The 27,025-nt window shown below is 38.5% G+C and overlaps 1 protein-coding gene across 1 annotated transcript in view; it reads right to left on the bottom strand.

The window, feature by feature from the left end:
- Positions 1–27,025, bottom strand: part of fmn2b (formin 2b) — a 463,563-nt gene that overhangs the window by 252,008 nt on the left and 184,530 nt on the right. The window contains exon 10 of the mRNA XM_043696758.1: positions 20,208–20,295. Within this exon, the coding sequence (XP_043552693.1) occupies positions 20,208–20,295 (88 nt within the window). The remainder of the gene's footprint in view (positions 1–20,207; positions 20,296–27,025) is intronic.

Raw genomic sequence — 27,025 nt, 5'->3', positions numbered from 1 at the left:
ATAAATAGAAAGCAGGAGACAACAGCTTCGCTTCATTTAGAGGTCGCCATTGATGATGTTACCTAGCCAGGTAATGAAACGTCTGGATATCAAACCTACAGCTCAGTGAGCAAACCTACACCCTAAACCTCAACCTGAGCTACAAACCTTCACAAACCTTGCAAATAAGAGTGGTAATCTAACAAATATTTTTTGCTGGATTGACCCAAAAGATCACAAATATTCAAGTGCAACATAGTAGCAGCACAATATTCTTACAGCTGAATTCCTTCAATACTGGAAACTAGCACAATTTCAGGCCTGTAAATACATGTTCTATGGAAATTGGGCTATAGTTAGTTGAGCTTTAGGCAGCAATCCAACGCTGATGCTATACTGGAGTTCATAAATCACCTAAGTATTACTTTATATTATTATAGCAGAAATAAGCACAATTGACACGATGATTTACTACTTTGGAACTCCGAAACAGGTTGCATTACACTTTGGTGCTCGCAACAAAAAAAACATAAAAATCTTATCTTAAATATAGCAGTAATGCTATTTTGCATTGTGGTCTCAACAAATGTGACTCCTCTTTAAAGTAGCCATGTGTAATAGGCATTAAATCAGCCTTGCAAGAGCTTTGATTATAAGTGTACAGCTTGGTTTCAGAGAAAAATTGAAAATTTCTCTCAAGCAGCAGAATTATTTACTGTGCTTCTGTAAACACAGTTACACTTTCAGAAAGGATATAATGCAACGAGCCTTGCCATAAATTTAGAAGTCTTATGTCCCATGCCCAGCTATTTTACCTGTAATAGGTGCCATAGCTCAAAATCACATGTCTAATATTAGTCATCAACGGAAATAAAGAAATGACTTCAAAGTAAATATGTGATTATAATGTGAACAAATAAAAGTTACTCAATTAAGCAGTTAGGATGCAGGATATGGAAAAAAAAATTATACAAAAGTTACAAACCTCTAAATGGACAAGCTTAAGAGAAACACCAATCACGAAGAAAAAAAAGTGGGTTTGAAATACCCGAGTGCCAGATATTCTTGAATTTTTTAAAAACTTAAGGAATTGCTTTAAATTAGTAGCAAAATCAGAGGTTTTGAGCAAGGGTTACCTGACTCGAAATGCTACTTTGATTTCTCTGCACAGATGCTGCCAAACCTGCTGAGCTTTTCCAGCAACTTCTGTTTTTGTTCTTGAATTTTTGTCAGAATTAAAAACAAATTGCAAAAGAAAAGGATATGCAACTCATCAAAATATTGCTCAGTCATGCACCTACTTTGGATTCCCTAATTCTTGGAAGACGTATATTAATATGTTTACATGTCTTCGGTTCTTCCCAATCTCATCACATCCTATCTGATAAAACTTCACATTCGAACATGGTACTTCAGAAACATATTTACTTGCTTCACCCACAAGTATATCAATTTATGATTAGATTAGATTCCCTACAGTGTGGAAATAGGCCCTTCAGCCCAACAAGTCCACACCAACCCTCCAAAGAGTAACCTACCCAGACCCATTTACACCTGACTAATGCACCTTACACTATGGACAATTTAGCATGGCCAATTCACCTGACTTGCACATCTTTTGAGATTGTGGGAGGAAATTGGAACACCCAGAGGAAATCAACGCGGACAAGGGGAGAATGTGCAAACTCCACACAGACAATTGCCCGAGGCTGGGTCCCAGGTGCTGTGAGGCAGCAGTGCTAACCATTGAGCCACCATGCTGCTCCACAGTGTATGTACAACAAAGGTCCCACAAAATATATTAATGACAGTTAACATCTTCCATGTTGGTTTGGTGTGGGGGGGGGACGCAAAGAGAAGGAATATGGAATATTCATGTTGGGCAGGAAGCTAGGGAGGAGCTTAGTGTTCCCTTCTTTTAAAAAGAAAGTTCAATTACTCCTGCATAAACAGAAATTCACCCTTACAGGAATCTAATCAATATCTGTTCTAAAAGACTGCACCTCTTATGACACACTCCTTTACTGCTACTTCACTTTGGCGACAGTATATGCTTTAAGTATTCTCCCTACTAAATCTAATTCATAGCGCGTTGGAGTTGAGCTAACTACATAAGAGGAGAATGCTTCCTGTTCCTTCCTGTAATGTCTACAGAAATACCAGCACTGTTGGGTATTGGACCCAGGTGTCTGGAAGGCTAACAGGTCTCTAGATTCATGCAGCCAAAAACTAGTGCAATCCCTGTCGTGGTATTAAACTACAGGACTTTGTCCATAGCTGGGAAACTCCAGAATTTCCATTCAATTGTTGATAAATCACAGCTCTTAAAAGTCCTCAAATATTTCTTCTTGTGTTGCCAAACTTTGCGCGCACAATATTTTTGTTGTCTCCTACTGGATTTTAAAAAAAAACTGACTTTAACAAAAACAGGGATATGAAATAGAAATTTAATTTTCCAGATGTGCAAGATATTATAGTTCAATAATTGGCCTTTTCAATCAGTTAATAAAGGACAGTGAACCCTACAATACACTATGCTATACTATAGAACACCTCAAGATTTTACAAAAGTGGTAAATATGGACTTATGAATTTTAGCTTCCAACTGATAATTAGACCAAAGACATTTTATGGATTAAAATGGTTTTAAGAAAAAAATATTAAATACTGAAATTGGCTGCAGTGGTCACTTGACCACATGAGACTGACACTGAACAAAAACTCAAGAGAATTCCTAGAAGCATGGCATTCCAACCGGAACTCTCAACAAACACATCGACTTGGACCCCATTTACCACTCTCAGAAAAGGAATAGTAAATACACCACCACAGCAAGGAAACCGAAACACAAATAGGAAGCGAGTCACTAACACCAGCGCTTCACCACAGGCTCACTGATGTTACCGAGTATGGTGACAAAACATCTGAAAACAAACCTTCCAGCTCAGCGAGCAAACCTACATCCAAAACAAACTCATCTATAATGAAATTATCATTTTATTATCTGAAAACCTCAAAACCAGGCAATTGAGTCAGCATGAAATTCCTAGCTGTTTTAATTCACATGTGCATGAAAATTTCACATACTGGGGAGACGAAAGGTTCAACTGCCAACATAAAAGGCGATGGAACTGGATTCAGAAATACACAATGAACTATGTTTTAGCAGATGCTTTTGAGCGGCAGATAAGAGGGAAGAAAATGGAACTTAAGTAAAATTAAAAAACCTGTTTGTCTTTCCAACTCTCCCTGTTTCTCTGATCATCTTGCAAACAGCAGCCATTGAACGAACAAACTGGGAAGCCAACCACTCGCTGAGAATGAGGGACGTTTGCAAACTTTGCCAGTCGGTCAGAGAGCACAAGTCAACAATTAAACAACAGCGATCATTTTAAAAATGTAATGACTCAAAGATTCTAAACACGTGCATAGGAGGACCTGCTTGTACAAAACACTCCAACTTTAAAGCCTGTATTTAAGCGTTCTGAATGCTGCTATTTTATTCTTTTTTTCTGGTATTAAAATTACTTTCCTTCACTCAGGAAAAACTTGTAATAGGCTCCTTCATTTAGATCTAGTTTATCAGATCTTCAAATTGCTGTGTGTGATATAGCTGCATGCTAAACAAAATTATTTGTGACCAGTTGAGGTGGGTTAAAGAAAACAGCCATTTCACCACCTCACCTAGTTGCAATTCAAGTAAAAAAACAGACACCCATATCTGATGGTAGCTTTGCTGTCACTACCATCAGATGCATCATCATTCTAATGAGGCTGACAGCAACTTTGAGAGTTTGCATAAGTGCAATAGAAAATGGAAATATACAAAAGTGTAAATCTCCTGCAGAAGGTGTACTGTTACCGCCAGAGTCTAATCAACAGAAACAATGTACCGAAAAGAACTTCCACGTTCATTGTTGGTATTGCAGTAAAAGCACTTGAAGGAGTTATACCGTTCAGAATGAGATGCAATCAAATTTATAAACTGGATGTGAACTACATAACATCAGGAACATCCTCAATGGCCCTGAAGTGCAGATTGGATAGGATTAGATTAGATTATATTCCCTACAGCGTGGAAACAGGCCCTTCGGCCTAACAAGTCCACACCAACCCTCCAAAGATCAACCCAGCCAGACCTATTCCCCTACATTTACCCCTGACTAATGCACCTAACATTACGGGCAATTTAGCATGACCAACTCACCTAACCTGCACATCTTTGGATCGTGGGAGGAGCACCCAGAAGAAACCCACGCAGACACGGGGAGAATCTGCAAACTCCACACACAAGCCAACACACACTGCAGCACAGAGGAACTATGCAGAGCATAGGAAAATCACCTATACCGTGTGTTCAAAAAGAATGGGTACCCATTCTCTTCAGTGTGGTTTCCTGCTTTCCCTATTAGAGACAGGTTTTAAACTGCAAATCGAGTGGATCTCCAGGTGTCCAGCAGCACTGGTGTCAGCAGTTGGGGTCAGGTGCCAATTACATTGAAGTATTTTCACAAATAAACTAAGAAATTAAATGAGAGATTTTTTTCTTTCATTTTAACTTTGCAAGATAGATATGAATTGATATAAAAGTTAAAATCACAATCCAGACAAAACATTCTAAAAATGTGAAACCATTGCATCATGAATATTTGATGATTATAACTATTCATGATGCAATGGTTTCACATTTTTAGAATGTTTTGTCTGTATTGTGATTTTAACTTTTATATCAATTCATATCTATCTTGCAAAGTTAAAATGAAAGAAAAAATTCTCTCATTTAATTTCTTAGTTTACTTGTGAAAATACTTCACTGTAATTGGCACCTGACCCCAACTGCTGACACCAGTGCTGCTGGACACCAGGAGATCCACTCGATTTGCAGTTTAAAACCTGTCTCTAATAGTGAAAGCAGGAAACCACACTGAAGAGATTGCTAAACATTGTGTAAAGTAGCAAATACAGGTGCTTTGCTACTAACCACTAAATCCAGTCCACAGCCTCAAATCTACTATATGTAACATAATGGGCAGTTGCTCAGTGAATAAAACAGAGAAACACTCACATAAAGCAGCATCTGTGCAAAGGAAATCAAAGTTAATGCTTCAGTTTAACAAACTTTGTCAGGATTGGAAGTTAGAGATACAACATGTTTCAAGAAAGAGGTGAGACAGAGGGAAGAGGAGAAAAGAATAAGGAGGAGTATCTGTGCAATCAAAAAAAGTTTGATGATAGTGATGGAAAAATAAAGAAATGGAAGATGGATTTCAAAGAGATGTAAATGGGAACTGTAGTGTTCCTATGGCTTTGGCTCTTGAAAGAAGTTGGAAGATAACATTAACTTAGTGATCATGATGTTGAGCCCTAGGCTGAAAAGTGCCTCAATGAAAGGAGTTGTGTTGTTCCTCAAGCTTGTGGAATTTGAACAGAACAGTGCAGGAGACCAAGGACAGAGATCAGAGTTGAGGCTAAGTGGAGAACTAAAATGACAGGCAACTAGAAGCTTTAGTTCACGCTTGCCAACTGAAGGGAGGTGTTACACAAAGTGATCCTCCAATCCACATTTGGTCTCCATAATGTGCAGGTGACATTGTACACAGGGAATACAGTACAATCTGGATGTCGGTTTGCTCGCTGAGCTGGGAAGTTAGATTCCAGACGTTTCGTCACTCTACAAGGTAACATCTTCAGTGGGTCTCAGGCGAAGCAGTGTACATGATTCCGGCTTTCTATTTATATGTTTGGATTTCTTTGGGCTGGTGATGTTATTTCCTGTTCTTTTTCAGAAGATACCACAAATTAGATGACTCTAAAGTATAACCGCCCATGGTTTTGAAATAGTATATTAGCATAGGTAGAGGATTGGCTAATTAATAGAAGACACTTGAGACAAGGGGGCATTTTCACTATGGCAACCTGTAACTAGTGATGTGCCACAGGGACCAGTGCTGAGGCCACCATTATTTACATTACATATTAATGACTTTGATGAGAAAAAATGAACAGTTTTATTGACAGAATAGGTGGAAAACAAGTGGTGAGGATGACAGAGACTAGAGAGGGATCGGTTAAGTGAACGGACAAAAACTTGGCAGATGGAATATAATGAGGGGAATTGAGAGGTAATGCACTTTGGCAGCAATAGAAAAGCTGAATATTATTTAAATGAAGACAGACTGCAGAAGTAGGATTTTTGAGTCTGTGTTTGGCATAAAATCACAAAAAGCTAATACCCAAGTTTAAGAGATAACAGGGAAGGCAAATGGAATGTTGGCCTTCGTTTCAAAAGGAATGAGCATAAAATTAGGGAGGTTCAGTAAAACTAAACAATGTACTCATCAGACAGGATGACATGCATTACGCATCTGAGAGTTAATGACTTGAAGTAAAGCAGCAATGGTTAAAACCTCATCTACTGACTGATGTCACAGTTTCCTGCTGTCAAACAAAGGAATTGATCCTTTGCTTTAAGAGTGAAAACTTCAGTCTTCCATCACTACAGCTATCAAGCTATTCTCTGGGGGTGTATTGGTTACCTACAAAACAGCTCCTTTTTGAAAATCTAGAGGTCATAGACAAAAACCGATGTTGCTTTTTTTTTTTTGCTAGGGCACTAAGTGTATCGCAATGTTCTTTCAACAGTTTGAAATTTATCTTCCCTCACTACCTCCTATCCAAAAATAAGTACCATTGCTGGAGGGTGTTCGTGATAAAATCTTAATGGATTTTCAGACTTGCCCATCCTCAACAAATCTGGTCTAATCAATTTCAAATGACTGTTTAAATTGGTACAAAGGGCAAAATTGAGAAAAGATGGAGTAATAACAACTTAAAAACACAAATAAAATTTTCTTCAAAAAGAAAGCATCCAAGTGTTGAATAATGATAAGGCGGCACAGGAAAAGCACTAAACGAATTAAAGAACTAGTTGGCAAGAGGAACTCAATTAAATAGTGCTCCACTTTAAGTCAGCAAGTCATTTTACAGTTGATGATCAAGAGTCCAAACTAATGCCAAATGAATGAAGGTGAAGCAAAACGTTTAGTTATTTTCTTCAAAGTGCCATAGAGCAGGTTGTGTTGAAGAATAAATGGTAACAAAAAGTGACATTTTTTAAAAAATGACAGTGAAATACCACAAAACCACAAGTCAATTGACATTCTATGTTCATTGAACTACTTGAGTGAATAATGTAGGATCAATTTACAAAGCACTTGGACAGGTTGGCATAGATTTCAAACGTTTAATGAACAGCACAACATTGGTTGAAGATACAACAGCCTAAAGTAATGAACCAAAGTTAATGTTTAAGATACCACAGAAACATTTGGAAAACATGATAATATACAGGAGGGAAAAACAAGAAAGCGAGAGAGAATGTGGACGCATGGATAGAGAAATTTGAAGTCAAAAACTAGCATACAAAAGCAAAAGATGTTTTTCACTAAGAAGAGACTAGAAATGTTCATAGAGATCTGTATCTGTACTACTTTTATTTACAATACATTAAAGCAAATTATGGGTAGGTTTGTGACATTCAAAAGAGATGGGGTAGGCAGATAGCAAGTACAGTTCAAGGAGAAGAAAAGTAGCACCTCAAGTGAAAAGATTATAAATGGAGTAGAAGGGCAATGGTCTGCCGATACATAGGTCATTGAAGACAACAGCACAATAAAGACAATCATGAAACGTTTCAGTTTAATAAGATACTGGAACAACAAAATACTTTTAAAGAGATACAAAACATGAAAGAGGCAGCAGTTATACTTTGGATAACTTACACATCAGACAGGTTTTAAAAAAAAAGAAAAAAAGTAAAAGTTCACTTCAGGCATTACCAAGGATCAGGATATCAGACTGCAGAGACTGAAGTTTCATTAAAACAGAAGCAATTATGATGTGATCCAACTGAGATCTTGGTACTGATGAATTAATACTAAAGTAGATGGCAAGACAGTAACACCAGAGCAAGAAAGTAAAGATAACCATGAAGAATTTTTAAAAATGAACATTTACTTAAGGACGTGTTGAGGAGAGTGCATAACCTCAAGATTAGTTACATGGAGCCATATTGAAGAATGAAGAAATCAAAAAAGCAAAAGTGAAATATTATAAATTGTCAGGAGACAAACTTTTAATGCAGAGTTGATAGCACATTTACGTTTTACAAAATGCTATACAATAAAGCTTGACATTTACTAGATACCAGGGTCAGCTGCTCACAGGGTCAATAAAAACTGCATTATAGAAATGTGTGTTATAAAATCAACATTCTTACAGGTGATATAGTCTGAGCTAAAAAGAACAAATGAGCTAAGAATAAGTGTCATACAGAAGTAACTAAAGATCACCACAACGAAAAATAGTGATGCACTGTTTTCCATTCTAACTTTAACTCATTTGAAAATAGGCTTTGAATCAGACTTAAGGAGCCAGTTCAACAATGATCAGAGTTCTTCCAAGAGTCTTAGAACTACATAAATCATGCTTCAAGATTCCTGGAGCTTCAGCTCATCATTATGCCAAAACTATTGCCAGCAACTGTCACATTTATCCTAAGCCTGCAGTGCCATTGGAGAGACAAACCACCCATCAAAAAAATAAAACAGAGACACAGACAGATTAAATATCAAATCAGTTAGAGTAACATCCAACATTCTTTCAACCAGGAAAACCAAAGGTAGATTAATACACTAGCCTACTGGGGCCCCAGCCAAACATAGGGCCTCACATCAACACGCACCATGGGGCACAGAAACTGCTACAACCACTGAACCATCATTTATTTCAAGTGTACTACTGTATGGTAGGATTTACTTTATTATTAGTGTGGCATGGACCCTTTTTTTTTTAAAACCACATGTGGATTTTAAGTAGTTTTGTTGGGGAGAGGACCTAGATTACAGCCACAAGACCACTAAGGTAATGTTGTTATTTATATCACAATGTACACTTTGTCAGTTTTTGTAAAGTAAAACTTTTGTGATCTGAACCATGAGAAATTAGCATCAATTTTATGTACATTAGTACACTGGTTTGGTGGCTCAGTGGTTAGTAATGCTGCCTCACAGTGGCAGGGTTGCAGGTTCAATGCTAGCCTTGGGTGACCATATGTGGAGTTTGCACATTCTCTCTGCTTCTGTATGGGTTTCCTGCAGGTGCACTGGTTTCTTCCCACAGACCAAAGATGTGCAGGTTAGGTGGATTGGCTATGTTAAATTGCCCATAATGTCCAGAAATGTGCAGGCTAGGTGGGTTAGCTATGGGAAATGCAGGGTTATGGTGGTGGGGACGGCTCTGGGTGTGACACTCTTTGGGCTGAATGGCCTACTTCCACACTGTAGAGATTCTATGACTGTAGTGTCATGATCCTTGATGTAGCCCAGACCAATTACTGTGGACCCAATGATGCATTGTTTGCTCACAATGCAGTCAAAGGTGATTATACTCCACCTTCACCCCACTCTCAAAACGTCAATGAGTCTTGAGCACTTTCTCTTCAAAAATTTGGAAAGGTATTGCACAAGGCATTTTAAATGGTTGATAGATGGAAATGTGTTGCTGGAAAAGCACAGCAGGTCAGGCAGCATCCAGGGAACAGGAGAATCGACGTTTCGGGCATTAGCCCTTCTTCAGGAATGAGGAAAGTTGGTCCAGCAGGCTAAGATAAAAGATAGGGAGGAGGGACTTGGGGGAGGGGCGTCGGAAATGTGATAGGTGGAAAGAGGTCAAGGTGAGGGCGATAGGACAGATTGGGGTGGGGGTGGAGAGGTCGGGAAGAAGATCTTAGGTTAGGAAGGCGGTGCTGAATTTGATGGGTTTGACTGAGACAGGGTGGGGGGAGGGGAAATGAGGAAACTGGTGAAATCCGAGTTCATCCCTTGTGGTTGGAGGGTTACTAGGCAGAAGATGAGGCGTTCTTCCTCCAACCGTCGTTTCGCTGTGGTCTGACGATGGAGGAGTCCAAAGACCTGCATATCCTTGGTGGAGTGGGAGGGGGAATTGAAATGTTGAGCTACAGGGTGGTTGGGTTGGTTGGTCCGGGTGTCCCAGAGGTGTTCCCTGAAACGCTCCGCAAGTAGGCGGCCCGTCTCCCCAATATAGAGGAGGCCACATCGGGTGCAAAGGATGCAATAGATGATATGTGTTTGTAAAGTTCAGCAACACTACAAGTTCCTATCGATTGACAAGATTTGCAATTACTTATTTTTTTAAAAATTGCTGAATGTTCATAACAATGGCAAGATTCCACTTTTTTTTTATGCCAACAACACTCCCAAGGCTCAGCGGTACTTATAGAGCAGCAATACATCATCAAGTCTGAATCATGAACTCAAGGCACTGGCGGCAGAGATCACAAGAGAGGGAAATGCAGTTTAAGTGACTCTTAGAGTTGCTGCAGTGCATTTGTAAATTTCAAGCAGTGCTGAAAGGAGTTGATTATAACTCCAAATGCAGATATAAAACGATACTAATCAAGAAAACCCACAGTGTCCTAAATGATATCCAGCTTCAAGTACTGGATGGGCAGAGCCATACCAAATAAGCCATTTGTCCCGTTTCCAACTTTGAACTTTGGGGTGAAGAAATTTGGATGGATTAGATGAGCTAGTCTTGGTAGTGTACTTACCTTTCATCTTCGTCTTGCTAGGGCTGAATTGATATAGGCGTTCCAGGTCATTTTCTGGCAAATTGTGACAATGATGGTGACGATCAACAAAATGTGAGAGGAAAAAAAAGTTTCACTCATTTTAAAGATGAAAATTATACCAGTAGTTACAAAAGCCTTGAGGTCTGGAAACCTGTGCAAGTCACTGCATAGGGCAAGGATTCCAATGCAACTGTGAAACAGTAATCACACAAACAGAAAATACTGTATAAAGCAATTAATAATTTCTCCCCTTTATGGAAAGAGCATGTAATAACAACTCCCAACGGAAAACCTAATAGGGATAGGAAACCTGGGTATACATTTGTCTATAATTGCCTTTTCTCAATTCCATAGATTATTATTGTCTTTGTTAAAAAAAAGTACTTCTCCAGTCTCGTCCAACCATCCATTCCAACAAGGACTGTATAGCATTTTTACCAGATAAGCAGTGGCAAAGTCCACTGACCAGAAGAAGAACTTATAATTACACAGTACCTACAGCAAGTTCCATTTACAGGGATGGTCAAGCAAAAAAAAAAATCTTGATTATTTCATGGGATGAGAGTATTGGCAAGATCAATATTTGTTGCCCATCTTTAACTGCCCGAAAAACAGAATGGCTTGCTAGGACACTTGCGGGGTGGGTGAGTGGGGGAGTTACAACTCAATCACATTGCTATGGGTCTGAAGTTACATCTAGGCCAGAGAGTGAGTAAGCACTCCAAGATTTCCTTCTTTAAAAGGACATGAGTGAACCAGATGGGATTTTACAACAAATTATCATAATCTTAGTTTTGTGACACCATTACTAAGACTAACATGTATTGAATCAATTTAAATTCCACTAGCTGTCATTGTGAGATTTGAACTAGATTTACCAGATCGTTTACTGTTCTATGTTATCCCAGGCATCCAGATTATTACAGATGTGGAGACTGTGCTCCTTGCTCCCCTGAGAACACAGGCAGTGGAGAAAACGAGCAGGTGGGTCAAGAGCAAGTAGTCCCAGGTTGAGTTCAATGTGGACTAGAGGTGAGGCCTGGTGCAAGCTGGAGGCACAGGCTCGTGTGGTCTGCTTGAAGGACTGTAATGCTGTACATTTAGTTTCTTAACTTGTCTAATTTACTCCTAAGATTTTGTAACTAAAATAGCACCATAAGTGCTTTATACACTCTTCACTGCACTCATGTGAGTACATGTGACAATAAATCCAATTTTAAAATTTGACACCAAACTACAAGGGAAACAAAGCGCTGGTGATTCACGAGGAAGGCAAAGTATACCTGATTAGTACTGATTTACAATGCCACCCCAACAAGATCAGTAACTAACTGCACTATGAATATAGTTAGGATTACAGAGATATGTTTGCAGAGTGAGCAGGAATGGGAATTGAATCCCCAGGAGTATTAAAATTTTAGGAAAGAGGCAAAAAGAGTAAAAAGGAGAGCAGTAGCACTGTCAGTTAAAGAGGATATTAACACAACAGTGAGGATGATATAAGCTCCATTCAAGTGGAATCTTTACAAGTAGAACTTAGAAGCACTGACGAGTCAGAAAAAAAGTTGGAGTTATACCCCCCAATTGTAGTGGCAATATTGAAGGAGGCAGTAAACAGAAAATTAGAGCTGCAAGCAATAAGATACAAATAATTATGGGTGGCCTTAATCTGCATATACATTGGGCAAATCAAATCAGTAACAGTGCTGAAGAGAACAGAATTTTCTTCCCCTTCTACTTTTCAAATGTAAGTTTCATTTTTGCATACAATAGTGTTTCAGTGGCTCTCCTGACTCCATTGCAAGTTTAAAACCTAGTAATTATTAAGACGTGAACCCATCCCATGATGACCAATTTTCAATATTTCTTGAAGGTACCGTGGCTGGGGGAAGACAATGAATAAAAGAGGAGAGAAAGCTCTTTCTGCCAGTCAGAAATGTGGCACAATCAGCTCCAAAAACCAATTAACCAAAATGGAACCCTATCCATTGCTCACAATTAAGCTGGGCAAAAAGAAATAAACCCACTGGTGCTGAAATGTTGTTTGCACAAGTTGTAGATTCACAAGGTTGGGTGAATAAATGCATTAAAAAGGAATCAGAAATATTTTTCAGCATAAACAGACTTAGAGAGGGTTAAAATAGTTCACTTCAAGTCCTTCATGCCGCCTTGCAAAGCCCTTCCAATATATACACAATTAAAATACGTCTGTGTGGTTAACTTGGAAGTTGAATACAAATGTGTTTTTCATTATTACATCCAACAAGAATTCCCCTGTGAGAGCAAGAATTGCTCCATGACAGTCTGTGCTCGAGCAAAGGCTGTCTGTGGATTGCTGATCTCTTCCTCCTTTAACACACAGCTATGTTGGTATTGTTGGGTTATTATTCACGATTAAACACAACCAAATTTGTAATAGTTTCATACTGCATCCCATATACACTCCTGTTTCTGAACACTATTCTTTTTATTATATGTGCAGGAATGCAGAGAATGGCAAACACTCCGTAATAAGGCAAATGATTATCATTGTTCAGCCCATTGACATCCCTTAGACCTAAGTGAATTTAGAATCTGCACACCTTGAAGAACTTGTTGGAAATTGATTCTAGTGTTTTGGTACTTGAGATCATCTGTTGAAAGCCTGCAGCAGCGTTACCTATTAAGTATGGAATAATGGCTATCTGGTACTATCCATGCTAACACAGCCATCTAAAATAGGGTTTAGTGGATGACTTTCACAGTAGAACAAGCATTCAACCTTCCAGATTAGGTGGCTACTTCAGAATTACTGACCCCATAAGCAGCCTCTTATGTACAGCTTTAGTTTTATTCAATGGTTTTGACATAATTTCTTCAAACGTTAGCTGTGGATTGGTGGCTGCATTCTTGACCTTTTATCAAAAGACTTAGGTTCAAACCCACTTCTGATCTGCCCTCGCATGCCACGGTGTGCTGCTGTTGCTCTGTTGAATCCCCTTGGAACTGACATCCCATCTGAGGTGAGCTTAAATAGGGTGCCGCAACTAATATTATGAATCACCAATACATTAAAATAGTTAAATTGGGATTTTATTTCATTCCTGTTTATGGGATCTTGTTATGTGTAAATTGGCTGTATTTATTTATGCTAGAACAGTGATCACATTTCAAAAAATTGATCAAGGCAGTTCAGCCAATTAAATATGCCAAAGTTATGAAAGGGAATACGCATAGTTTGTCAGCAAGAATTCACAGACTAATTAATTTTGGAAATCAGTTAAACACACTGGATAAATGATATGAAAAATGGCAACTTGAATTTATAGACAAACATTGGGACAATGAATTTACATGCAAATGCTTGAACTGAACACTAATACAGGAATGCCAGAGTTGATTTCAGCCATAATGATAGAAGTATTCAATGAACCTTTCCAGAGTGTGGAAACATGCTAATTTGACCCCTCAGAAAAGCATTTCTAAGCCCTTCACAAAAGCAAAGGAAAGGCAATTTTGGACAAATATGAAAATATTAGGCTCTTTTTCAGCATTAATCAAACCTCTGTTGCATTTTATAACCAGGAATTGTGAAAGGCTGGTCTACAGATGAAGTGGACTCATAATCCAGCGAGGGCATTCAGACTTAAACCAGTCATCATTTTAAAGTTATATTTCGGTCCTCTTCACATACCTCTCTAGAAATTTCTAGATTTACACTGGAGAATGTAAATTATATGCTGTTATTACTTGGCCATGTTGTCATTGGTTTTGTACAATTACAGGATTAACCCATGCCCCCTACAACCCACCCTTCCTTCTTGGCACCTTCCCCTGCCACCACAAGAATGGCAAAACCTGCGCCCACACCTCCTCCCTCACCTCCATCCAAGGCCCCAAAGGAGCCTTCCACATCCATCAAAGTTTTACCTGCACATCCACCAATGTCATTTATTGTATCCATTGCTCCCGATGCGGTCTCCCCTACATTGGGGAGACTGGACGTCTCCTTGCAGAGCGCTTTAGGGAACATCTCTGGGACACCCGCACCAATCAACCACACCGCCCCGTGGCCCAACATTTCAACTCCCCCTCCCACTCAGCCGAGGACATGGAGATCCTGAGCCTCCTTCACCGCCGCTCCCTCACCATCAGACGCCTGGAGGAAGAAAGCCTCATCTTCCGCCTCGAAACATTTCAACCCCAGGACATCAATGTGGACTTCAACAGTTTCCTCATTTCCCCTTCCCCCACCTCACCCTAGTTCCAAACTTCCAGCTCAGCACTATCCCCATGACTTGTCCTACCTGCCTATCTTCCTTTCCACCTATCCACTCCACCCTCCTCTCTGACCTATCACCTTCATCCCCACCCCCATTCACCCATTGTTATCTTTGCTACCTTCCCCACGTTCCTCCCCGACCAATCACCTCCATCCCCACCCCGATTCATCTACTGTACTCTATGCTACTTTCTCCCCACCCTTCCACCCTCCTCTCATTTATCTCTCCATCCTGCAGGCACTCTGCCTGTATTCCTAATGAAGGGCTTTTGCCCAAAACGTCGATTTTCCTGCTCCTTGGATGCTGTCTGACCTACTGTGCTTTTCCAGCACCACTCTAATCTAGAATCTGGTTTCCAGCATCTGCAGTCCTTGTTTTTACCTACATTATATAATGAAACATTGCCACTGATTATCGCAAACTTACAAAATACTTAGCTGGTTAACATCTCTAAAAAGGTAGTAACCATCTTACTCCAGAACAGACTATATCCTCAAGAACTATTTTGCTGACAACACTAATATCTTATCCATTTTGCAGATTGTTCTTTCACATTCCATTTTACACTGGAAATCAATAAAGTGGCATCCTTTGAACTAAGTGGAACCAGAATTTTAATTTCTAATTAGAATTAATACAAAGTCTAAGAGAAAGGTGAAAAAGCCATGGTTTAAGATTTATTCGCCAGGCAATTTGACAGTCCTTATCTTTTGGCAGCCCTTCATGTCTCAGGTCTGATCTCCTTTGCAAAGTCTTTACTGAGTTCTAACTGAACTACATAAGTTTGACCAAAGATAAAGGTGAACTTTGTTCTAATAATCTCTTAATCGAGACAAGAGATAAAAGAGGAGAAGAAAGTTTTTGGCAGGTCCAACAGCACAATTTATAATGAATATTAGCTCTTTTATATATATAAAAAAGTACTTAACTGCAGTTGCTCTGGCACACTCAATATGCACTGTGTGCCATTAAAATTTCCTTGATCCAATTCCAGTCGATACACTTTGAAAAATGAGTAGGAAAGAATGAGACAGAATACTGTGTTGAGATGGTACTATGGATGAACAGTGGTCATTAGGATCAGTCTCTCTTTATTCATCCTGAAACAGTGCTCAGGAGCTGCGTGCATTCAAACATCAAATGGCAAAAGTGCATATAATACAGCCGGATTTTTAACAGGTTTATTTTGGGAGGGTGTTGGGGGAAAATGAGGTGCAACAGAATAGATCCCAAGTTTGAAACAACTAAAGTCGACTACTTTTGACCCTGTTTTACAGGTCTGTCAAGCCACAAGGTACATGATCTCAGCTTGGTTTACTGCTCTAGCATGATGCCAGAGTAGGATTACTCCAAACAACAAACACTAGATTGAAAAGGGCACAAAATCCATTCATCATTTGTTCATCAGAACTTGAAAGGGCTCGCAAATTTCAACACATGCTGGGTGTATAAAAGTTTCTGATGCTTCCATGTACGGCTGCGTAATTGCATGCAGTACATTAAGCAGCAAAAGTTACAGATTTTCATGTCAAGTCATTGTTAATATAATTGCACATCATGCAAGCCTTGCAGTGAACGTGTGTCATATGTAGCAGACCCACAGATGTTAGCTTGACTCCTTTATTCATTTGGTTCTCATTATTGACTCAAACTGACTCGAGTACTTGACTGGGGAAAACGACCATATCATTGTTTTCAGACTTCAGTCTATGACTTAACTGAAATACATCTGCCAGTACAAGAAATACCAAGTACCTCTTGGCGCCAGTGCTGGCGCCGCAATATATGACTAGCACTTGGGATTTTTTTGATTTAAAAAGTTTGGTAACCCCCAGAAATCTATTTCACAGAACTCAGACTGTGACTAAATGTGATTCACAAACATCACTATTAATTCTTTTTAGATGCTTAAGATTTATTGCAAAATATTCACACAGATCAACATCTAACATTGACGGGCATACTGGAAAACAGACTAATTGCTGTGAAAGCATTTAAGCCTCAAAACTGTGGCACAATCCCTGCTACACGAAGTCAAGGGACACATTTTGCCACAATGCCCCCCCCCCCGCCCCCGTCGGTCGTCCTTAAGAAACGATGACTGAAGTTCTCAATGCTGCTGAGGTCATTTTCTTCATGTGACAGGCTCAAGTATTAAATTTTAAATCAACAGCTCGCACAACATGCCAGACCAGTTCGAAGAATTTGCAAATCCGCAACATTGCCACTTGTAGGCACATCCCCGAAAGATATACACAAGGCAAGTTTAATTTTGTTGTGCCATCTGTCTTTTTTTCTGGGTAGTGTCTGTGAAATATCAATACAACTCCTATGTTCACTCAGTATGGGTCAACCAACCACTGCTTGGGTGCATCAACAAGGTGCTGAATGGAAAAATCAAACAATCGAAGGTCATTCCTCTAGTCCACTGTGCTGAAAAGCACTTGAGAAATGCAAAACACTGTCATAGCTATTGGCATCAGCAAGATTCCCGTCACTTTAAGATTGTAGGATAACCGGAGTAAATGCTGGTAACAGTAACTCCAAGTTCAATTCCTGTGAAAAAAACATTCATTGTTCATTTGTGTGGAAACCACCTGCAAAGTAAAGAGTAATCATCGCAGAGTTGTGATTTACCCACAAATACAATGTTTGCCTGTAGCAGGACAACTTAATGCCTATGCAAGGCTCAGCCAATTTTAAAACTTGACCAGTGTTTGTCATGCATCAGTAAACTCAAGGAAAACAATGCATTTCATCAAAAGGAAGAGTACAGCAGAGGAAGCAAACAGACAAGGAACTTTAGTGCTCACTTGACCATCACATGATTGAGAAAACTGGTATGAGCAAGTTGGGTCTTAGCCATGCAAGTCATCGGAGGGTCAACATTTTCACGCATTGCATGGTGAGTGTATGAAATGAGCTGCCAGAGGAAGTGGTGGAGGCTAATACAATTACAACACTTAAAAGGCATCTGAATGGGTGTACGAATAGGAAGAGTTCAGGGGAATAGGCACAAAGTGCTTGCAATTGGGACTAGATTACTTTAGGATATCTGGTCGGCATGGACGATTGGACCAAAGGGCCAGTTTCTATACTGTATTCTTCTGACCATGACTCTAAGAAACTCAAGAACCAGATGGTGAACGTGCATGTATATATCAAAGGAGGTGCTTCATGGAATTCTCCACACACACCAAAATTTTGCGATACAAGATCCTCAACTTTGTGGTCAATTCAAAAACATAGGCAGTTTAGCACATGATTAATCTGCACTTCAAGGACATGAAGACACATTGAAGATCTCACCATGAACTAATGAAAATGTCAAGAGATTTGTTCTTTTTAAAAAAAAACCATAGTGATGTATAGAGCCTAGCTGAATGCAAATTATTGGCAGCTTCTGTTTCTCCAGGCAAGCCTCTGGCTACATACATCTTGTATATCATATGTGTACACATATCCATAGACACGTAAATGAACATTTATTAAATAAATAAATGCAGTGCCAAATTTGCTAAACCTAGCTGGCAAAGTAGCAACAAGTACGGTGAAACGTGATGGCCCTATTGGAACACAAACAACTCTCTCTGACATCCAGCCACTCTCACAATAGGATCACCAATTTTGATTTGAGAATCATGGCATTTTTCAAAGCACTGAAGACATCATTTGCAAGTTTTAAATCCAATTTTGAGCCATCCCAGCTGAAAAACCAAGTTAAATCAGACCACCAAAGTAAAACAAACAACTGAGAATGTTAGAGATCTGAAACAAAAACAAAGTACTGGAGTAACCCAGCAGGTCTAGCAGCATCTCTGGAGAGGAAAACAGAGTTAGAACAGAACAGGTAAAGGGTCACTGGACTCTAAATGTCAACTGATTTTCTGTCCACTGATGCTAACCCTGCTGAGTTTCACCAGCACTTCCTATTTTTATTTGAAATGAGACCACAACTGTTATCAGACGATATCCTACTTGTGAAGAAACATGCCTTGTCTAATGTTAAAAGATTGTATTACAAATTGATTCATGAATTGAACATGCAGCACATGTTTCACCTCACTGAATGTGACTGACTGCATTGTTAAATTAACTAAGGTTAGAACTGTGTAACTGGAGAAAATGAATGCTCACATCATGCTTAATGTTTTATTTATACTTTCAGAAGCACTGAAGCACACTATTTCCTATTTACCAAGAAGGGGCAGAATGTTACGTACTGAGATGTGCATTGTATGCTTTATCCACTTAAGGTTGCCATCTAAAAGTACCAGAAGAGGGACTCTAGGAAAATAAAAGATTCCATGCTTTAATAGAGCAAAGTTTTGATTTTGTATGCATCTTGCTGTATCTTACTGTCCCTTCCAAAGAACTTCACAAGAGACTAGTTTGTTTATGTAACACATCAGCTGGCTTCTTTTATTGGTATTCTTAGACAAGTGATAATGATTAAGATATTTAATATATATTGCTAGGTCAACATATTCTGCAATCTTGTTTTGAGAACATTTGTAAAGCTTAAATGTAATGTCAATGGTATGGATGACCTTTTTTTTCCCCAAACGTAAAATTTATTATTCTTTCATTTGTATATTTGACTTCTCCATCTACAAAGTTGTGGCTTGCTGAAGGAGTGGTTTGGTTTGTAATGCACATTAATTGCTGCAATTACTTAAACTTTCATGATGTAGGAAGTAGCCTGAAGCATTTCCCCACCATTCAATGACGCCAGGGGAAAGTGAGGAATCACTTTTTGCAGCTGCAAAACTCTGTACATTGATTAAGATGATGTTTACATAAATATGCAAAAAAGGTAGCATTGGTTCACTTCACCAAATTTAGCCTAACATACATCAAACAGCTGCCGATCAGTTCAGAAGTGATGGAAACCTTATGAAATATATTCAAACTCACGTTCAAGACACCTGCACCGCCTTTTTCTCTAACAACTTCGTAAATGGTAATTTTAAATCCACATGCAATTCATTTTGAGCACTGAAACTCAACCCTTTCATTTAGGATTTACAGTACAAACCATGTTACATGCTTACTGTTCAGAGGGTAAATTATGAATGACAGAAGTATCAATTCAAGTTACTACTGTTGAGGCTGATCGTGTATGTGCATTCATTACTTGAATGTAAGTTGACACTTATTCCATACCTGCTGATCACGCATCCACTTACCTTCAAAGTGCCTTACTGAGAACAGCTAAACATCATAATACATTGTGAGCAGCTGTGAATAGATTTTGGAAAATAGTGACAAATAACTTTATGAGGAATTTACCTACAATAACTGAACAAGCTTACCATTCTGGATATCCTTCATTTCCAAGTGAAGACTCGACATTAAAATTCCAACAGCTTGTGACCTCTTGTTGCTCAGAAGTTTCACCACCTGCACAGGAAAACATGCATACATCCCGTTAGAAGGAAAGAGACCAAATCATAAATGCATATCCTACTTTACTGGAAAGGTAGTGACAGTTTCAGTTTCTGAAAATGTCTTTAGAAGTTTTTAAACTGTCTTTAAACATTTCTTTTAAAAGCTGGCTTTCATTATCCCTACATAACAGTCCACCTTCACAAATAGAACTAAGAGTACTTTCTTCTGAGAGATCGATCAAGCTGAAATGGGAACTTGTGCAATCTAACATTAATCTATCATCATCTTGAAGGTGAGAAACTAGGTCGGATGAGTTCTGAATGCAATTTTGTTTTGTAAATATATTTATTAGCAATTTGTTTAAACTTTACAAATTTATAAAATTATTGAAAAACAATCAATAACAAATATCAGTATAATAAAAAGAAAAAAATACAAGTTACAATACAACTGTCTACTAACTACTAACCTATCCTATAATACAAAACAAACCCTAACACTGTGCAAAGCAACAAAAAGAAAGAAAGAAAAGCAAAAAAAACAAAAAACCCACAAAATACAGAACAGCTATGCTCAGCACAAAGCTCCCAAACAAAGGAATGGGAGCATTGTATATATACACTCAGGAGAATCCCTCCAGGGTCCAGGGCTTGACAAATCTAACTATCCTGGTTAAACAAACGCCCTAGTTAAGATAACTGATAAATCGATATTCAAATAACTAAAGTAGGGCTGCCATGTCTTATAAAAATGGTCTGTTGTGTGGTGCACCAGTCTTATAAAAATGGTCTGTTGTATGGTGCACCAGGTTTGTAAAAAAGTCCAAGGAAATTCTGCCCTGAATGCAATTTTAATGTTATTCTTTCCATGATCAAAATGAGGTGAGCTTTCCTCCACAATTCTGCTTATATTAGGAACTGGTAAGCAGATATACTTTAACTTTTGAGACCTGTTCCAATCGGTGTATTGAATGTCACTATCAACCAGGACTAAGGGTTTCCAAGGATTATTTGTGAATTACATTTGATCAGACCCATCCTATTTTATATTTGATTAGATTAGATTAGATTTTAGATTAGATTAGATTGTGGGAGGAAACCCACGCAGACACGGGGAGAACGTGCAAACTCCACACAGTGAGTCGCCTGAGGCGGGAATTGAACCCGGGTCTCTGGCGCTGTGAGGCAGCAGTGCTAACCACTGTGCCACCGTGCCGCCCACTAATCCACAAGTTGGCAAAAGAGTCAATAACATTTGAGAGGAATGCAGATAAAGGTCAGGGAACACGCTGTCTTGGGTCATTATGCAATTCTTTAAAAGTGAGCACAGAAAAATAAGGCCAATGAACGTGCCAATAGCAGTTTGGGTTTCAATAACAGTCAAACAGTAATCATAAAAGTTGAACAAGACAGTGGTTAGCCACAGTCAAAATATCATGTGCAGTTTTGGGCACAATATTACGGGAAAAAAACCCACTAAAGCCAGAAATCCTACAGGATAGATTCACCAATATGTTGCCAGGAATGGGAAATTACTTTTAAAAGGGAGACACTTAGGAAATTGGCACTATTTTTGTTGCTGCAGACTGCTAGAGAGGGGATTTGAGAGAGATTTTGTGAAAAGAAACAACATAGAAATAAGGGGCCTCAAGCTTAGAAAAGAAAGCAAAAGATCCTTTTTGACAAATAAGCTCCTTCTTTCACTTGCTTAAGTTTCAAGTGCGGAAATTGCTTGGGAGACAATTTGCTTTGCAATTCAGTCAACAACGGATCCTGGAATAGGACTGGAATCTTGCCTACTTACAAGTTTCAGAATTGAATTTTATACATTGCACAATATTGTTTCAATTTCAAAGCTATTTTTGTAGCTTGTGGTTAGGCATTTCAGGTTGAGACAAGAACAGTTTATCTAAGTATCTAATTTATCTAATTAAACAGTGTTTTGATGTGCGAAGCAGCAGATTGGTACAAACTGTTGTGCAACATCACAGCAGACATCGGCAGCAGCACTTAAGGCATTGGTACTGAAAATATAAACACCTCCACCTTAGATAAACAAGTCCATTAATGCTAAAACCTTCTTGGTTTAACAGTTGGATTAAGTGTATTGCCCCCTACTCAGCTCTAGCTTCTAAAGAATATCCCCACTGAAGCTCTCAGATCAGCTACATGGCTCTTCCTCAATGAAGTTCCTGTAACATCTTGACATTACAGCAATCTTTGATTGGTTATTCACATCAGTCTCAAATGATTACAGCACAGTTGGAAACCATTCAGTCCACTGGCTCACTGATGGTTTACTTCAACTGCCAACTCCCCAACTTCTCCCAAAAACTACACGTTTTCCCTTTCCAGATATCATCCAATTTCCTCTGAAAGGCCTCAACAGAATCTGCCTTCACCACACTCTTGGACAGTTCAGTCCAGATCCCAACAACTGACTGGGCAAACATATTTATTAGCTCACGTTATCATTACTTTTTTTAAAAACCTCCATTTACTTCAAATTCACGCTCTCAGATTTGCAATACTTTCACCAATGGAAACATTTTCTTCTTAATTGCTCTGTTCAACACCACATGTGTTCAACCTCAATCTTTGCTACAGACCACCCCAACTCTTCAATCTATTTCCTATTACTAAAGGTTCTTGATCCCTGTAATCATCCTCCTGAATCTCACCTGCACATACTCTCGGGTTTAAGTACCACTTCAGAAATGAGGCACCTGAACTGTAAACTATATTCTCGTCAAAGTCAAACCAGAATTTTTACAAATTTAGCCTAACTGCCTTGCTTTTGCACCTGCTCCTATTAATAAAGCCTAGAATGCTTTACGTAGTATTAATCATTCTAGAAGATGCCTAACACTTTGTGCCTTATGCCCATACAAACTTTACTTTGCTCCTGCGTATTGGACTATTTATGTTATGTTGTGTCTCTATATTTTCCTTACCTCAATGTCTTCACTTCACATTTCTCACAATTAAATTTCATTTCCCACTTGTCTCGGCAGTCCACCAACCAGCCTGTCATTTTCACACACTTTCCCTCACAGCCCACCATACCTTTGTAATTAAGTTTTAAACTTTCGCAGGTTCTGTATTTTCATTTTTTAAAAATATCCATTCATAGAATGCAGACTCTACTGGCTCATGGTGCTACTGATACTGAGCTGCCTATTTGAAATGCTGCAGTCCATTTGGTGTGGGTACACCTTCAGTGCTGTTAGCGAGTGAGCTCCATGAGTTAGACCCAGGTGACACTGAAGGAGTGGTGATGGTATTTTCAAGTCAGGATGGTGGGCAGAACTTACAGATGATGGAACTGCTGCCCTTTGCCTTCTGGAAGGTAGTAATTGTGGGTTTGGAAACTGCTGTCTTAAGAACCCTCGTGAATTTCTTATGTGCCCCATACAAATGTAGTTTGTTAATACATAACCAGGAAGGGTAGGGGTCCGAAATCCTACCCTCTGGAGACAGTAAACTTTCCTCCAATCAAAAAAAACCTGTGAACTGCTATTAGTCATAGAGTCACAGTCAATCTGCCAATTTTGTAACCATGTAGCTACTGCCCTTTTTATTCCACAATCTCCAATTTTACAGTCTTTAGACTTGAGCTCCTACTTTCTTAAGTCAACTTTTTAAAAATAGCTTTTAAAATACATGCACATATTCAATAACAGCTAGTGAAACTACAATGATGGGAGGCTACCCTGCACAATTAGGAGTATTGATTTTGTATTGTAAACTCTGTTTTGGCTTTTAGCAGATGAAAAATCTCTATGCGGTTTCAAAACTTTAGCATTCAATTGGAAGTCACAAATAATTTAATAGTTGAAAGAATTGTTACTTTAATGTGTGAAGCTTTCTATCAAATTTGCAATGTTTCAGCTTAAAGCAAATAAGCTTGTGTAGCATTAAAGAAATTCTCAAGCAGACAGATGTATTTAAACCCTTTAAAATTTATTCATTTGTACTTAGAAAGCAAAGCTTGATTAATTGACAGGTCTAGCGATTCATTTATTGTACCACACTTAAAAAACCTTTCATCAGATTTGTTTTAATGGCATGATTTGGATCAAGTTTCCTCAGAGCTGATAAAAATCTGTAACAGCCATCAGGCACTAATAACTGAAATATTAGCTACCTAAGGTCGGAGATTATTGACAAGTAGTCCGAAGCTTGAGATTTTTACGAGCATTTTTACAAAGGCTGGCAGGGAGCAAAGGTTTTTCTTAACTACAATAATGTCATTCCTTTGATACACCCATTTTGTCGAATAATTTTAAAAAGCCTCAACTGGCTTTCACCATTCCATTTGACAGTTACCAAAGGAAAAAGATAGATTCCAACTTGATAAGGGATATTTTACCTCTACACAAAAGAAATGCAAATAATGCCACATACTTTAAACATTCTTTCAACTTTGTACAAATATTAACTAAGAATCAGTCAAGTTGGCAATGTATTATATTGCAGCCTAATTAATAGGCTTGATTCATCCAAAATATAATCAGAGCCATCTGGCTGCGCTATGTAATCAAGGACAAATAAAAATCGAATATCGCTCCAACACCACCACTTGGAGACATGGATTAAGTATGTGGAAGAACGAACTGGATCAGATATCTTGAGTGACAACTCCAAATATCTACCATGGCCATGTAAACATCTTGCAGCAATACAAAAGGGCCTGTAACATTACAATATAAATCATGACTTCTGTCCATGAAAATACTCATTCCTAACAAATTTTCAATTTCTGCATCATTTCTTTTGATCTCAGCCTGATGAGATCAGCACAAAGTGGTAGCATGATAAACAATAGGAAGTAGCCCAATACTTTTTTTGTCCTATGAAAAAAAAAGCATTTTAAGGACAAATAAGCTAAAACTCAAAGCTTTCTTTCTCCCTTCTTCGTAAAATCATCAAGAGTCAGTTCCATTGTAACAAGTCAATAGTAGAAACAATACTTCCCTCAGTCAAATTTTATTCTTCAAAACAAAACAAAATCCATTCCAAACAAGTGAAATCATATTATCTGACTACATTGAATCATGTGTGTTTCAAACTTTCACTCTCGCTTCTGTTAGGTGAATCAAAGAAGATACTGATTCTGGTTTCACCTATTCTGAAAAAGTGAGAAAGGATACTTGATTGTCTTGCGCTCACGTTTTCTCATTCTGAAATTGCATTTTGTTGCAAAATTCTACTTGTCCCCACATTATTCTAGTCCGAGATTACTTCTGTCATCTCCCTAATATGTTTAACATGATCTCTCAGCTACATACAAAATGTTAAACCCACATTCACTGTATTTTGCAAATTAATTCAAACTGTTGTTTTGGGTGTTCTCATTTAGGATCTTTTTGCTGATGACAAACAACATGGCTCAGAAAATTGGGTGAGGTCAAAAAAGAAACAAGTTCTGTGTTTTTGTGGGCAGTAGTCCCAAGTTCAATTTTGGCACATGAAGAAAATTTCAGTATCAACTCACCAGTTCCATGTTATGTTCTCTCACTACACCCTGGACTGTATAACTTGTTTTTAAAATAATTTTGCCTTTTGTTCCCCCACAGTGGTCAGCCATTCACCAAGTACACCTGTCTCCAGGATCTTTGTTCTAAGGTGAGCTGCATTTAAGCAGATTGCGATGAAGATTTGTGATGTTAATTTCATTATTTGGCAGTTTAGTTTCTGAAGTGAAGTGGACAGAACCATCCATAACTTCAAGCAGGATTTGTATTGTTATCTTGTGTTAGAAGTGGAGACGTAGTTTTAGTTCCATTTTAGATTTGCAATAACAGCAATGCCAGATTGCCTGAAGTTCATTAATGCATGTATTTGTGTTGAGGATTCAGAGGTTTACAGTAGAGTTCAGGTGAACATTTCAGTTCATTAAGAAATATGCACAGGTGAGACAGAAAACTACTATTGCCTAGTGAGAGGAGGTCAGTAGCACAAAAATACAAAGCCACTAAGAATGACAGGCAGCATGTGCAGGATCAGCGAGGCCTGAAGAGGTGCTGTTAGTTTAAAGGTCTACAAACATAGTCAGGGCCAAAGATTCTTGAGTGCTTTCAACAAAATTCCACAGTCAAAAAACTGTTAGGAGCTGACCAAATGCAAGCTGCATGTCTGGAAAGTGCTTAGATATCACTTACAAGCAAGCTTCAGAGACCTATTACAGCCATGCCAACTGATCAAGGAACTTTAAAGTGGTGATGGGTGACCCTTCACTGAGATTTGAGTAATGGTAAACTATTTTACTTTCTTCAACAACCTTAATCTTAATTTCTGTAATAAAACAGTTTCAAATAGCTCTCGTGCAGTGTTAGATAGTTTGTTGTTTTTCTTTTATGTGCAATAGGCTTATAAATTATATTAGTGGCTTCTTGTGAATATGCTCAGTGACTGACCATCATAAAAAACAAAGAGAATAAAAAAACGTATTTGTCTACCAAGCTAAGATTCACTCTGCTATTTGATTTGCCCAGTATTACTGTTGATTGGGATTGTAAAATTCAAGTTTTATTGTTCCTCAATCCATAAAATTCTTCCAATATTCCTTAATTTATAATGCTTAACATGCCTAAATCTGCGTGGCTGGTTTATAATTCTCTAATAGTCACCAAACCACATTGTGGGATATCATTATATTCAAGGGAGAGAAAATACATTCAAAAAGGGGCTGAATTTTATGGGGTTTGGGGGAGAAACATATTTGATTTCCGATAGAAAGG

Source organism: Chiloscyllium plagiosum, chromosome 9, assembly GCF_004010195.1.
Source record: "Chiloscyllium plagiosum isolate BGI_BamShark_2017 chromosome 9, ASM401019v2, whole genome shotgun sequence".
NCBI lineage: Eukaryota > Metazoa > Chordata > Chondrichthyes > Orectolobiformes > Hemiscylliidae > Chiloscyllium > Chiloscyllium plagiosum.
The sequence above is the reverse complement of the archived record's forward strand: the minus strand, read 5'-3'. Positions and strand labels throughout refer to the sequence as shown.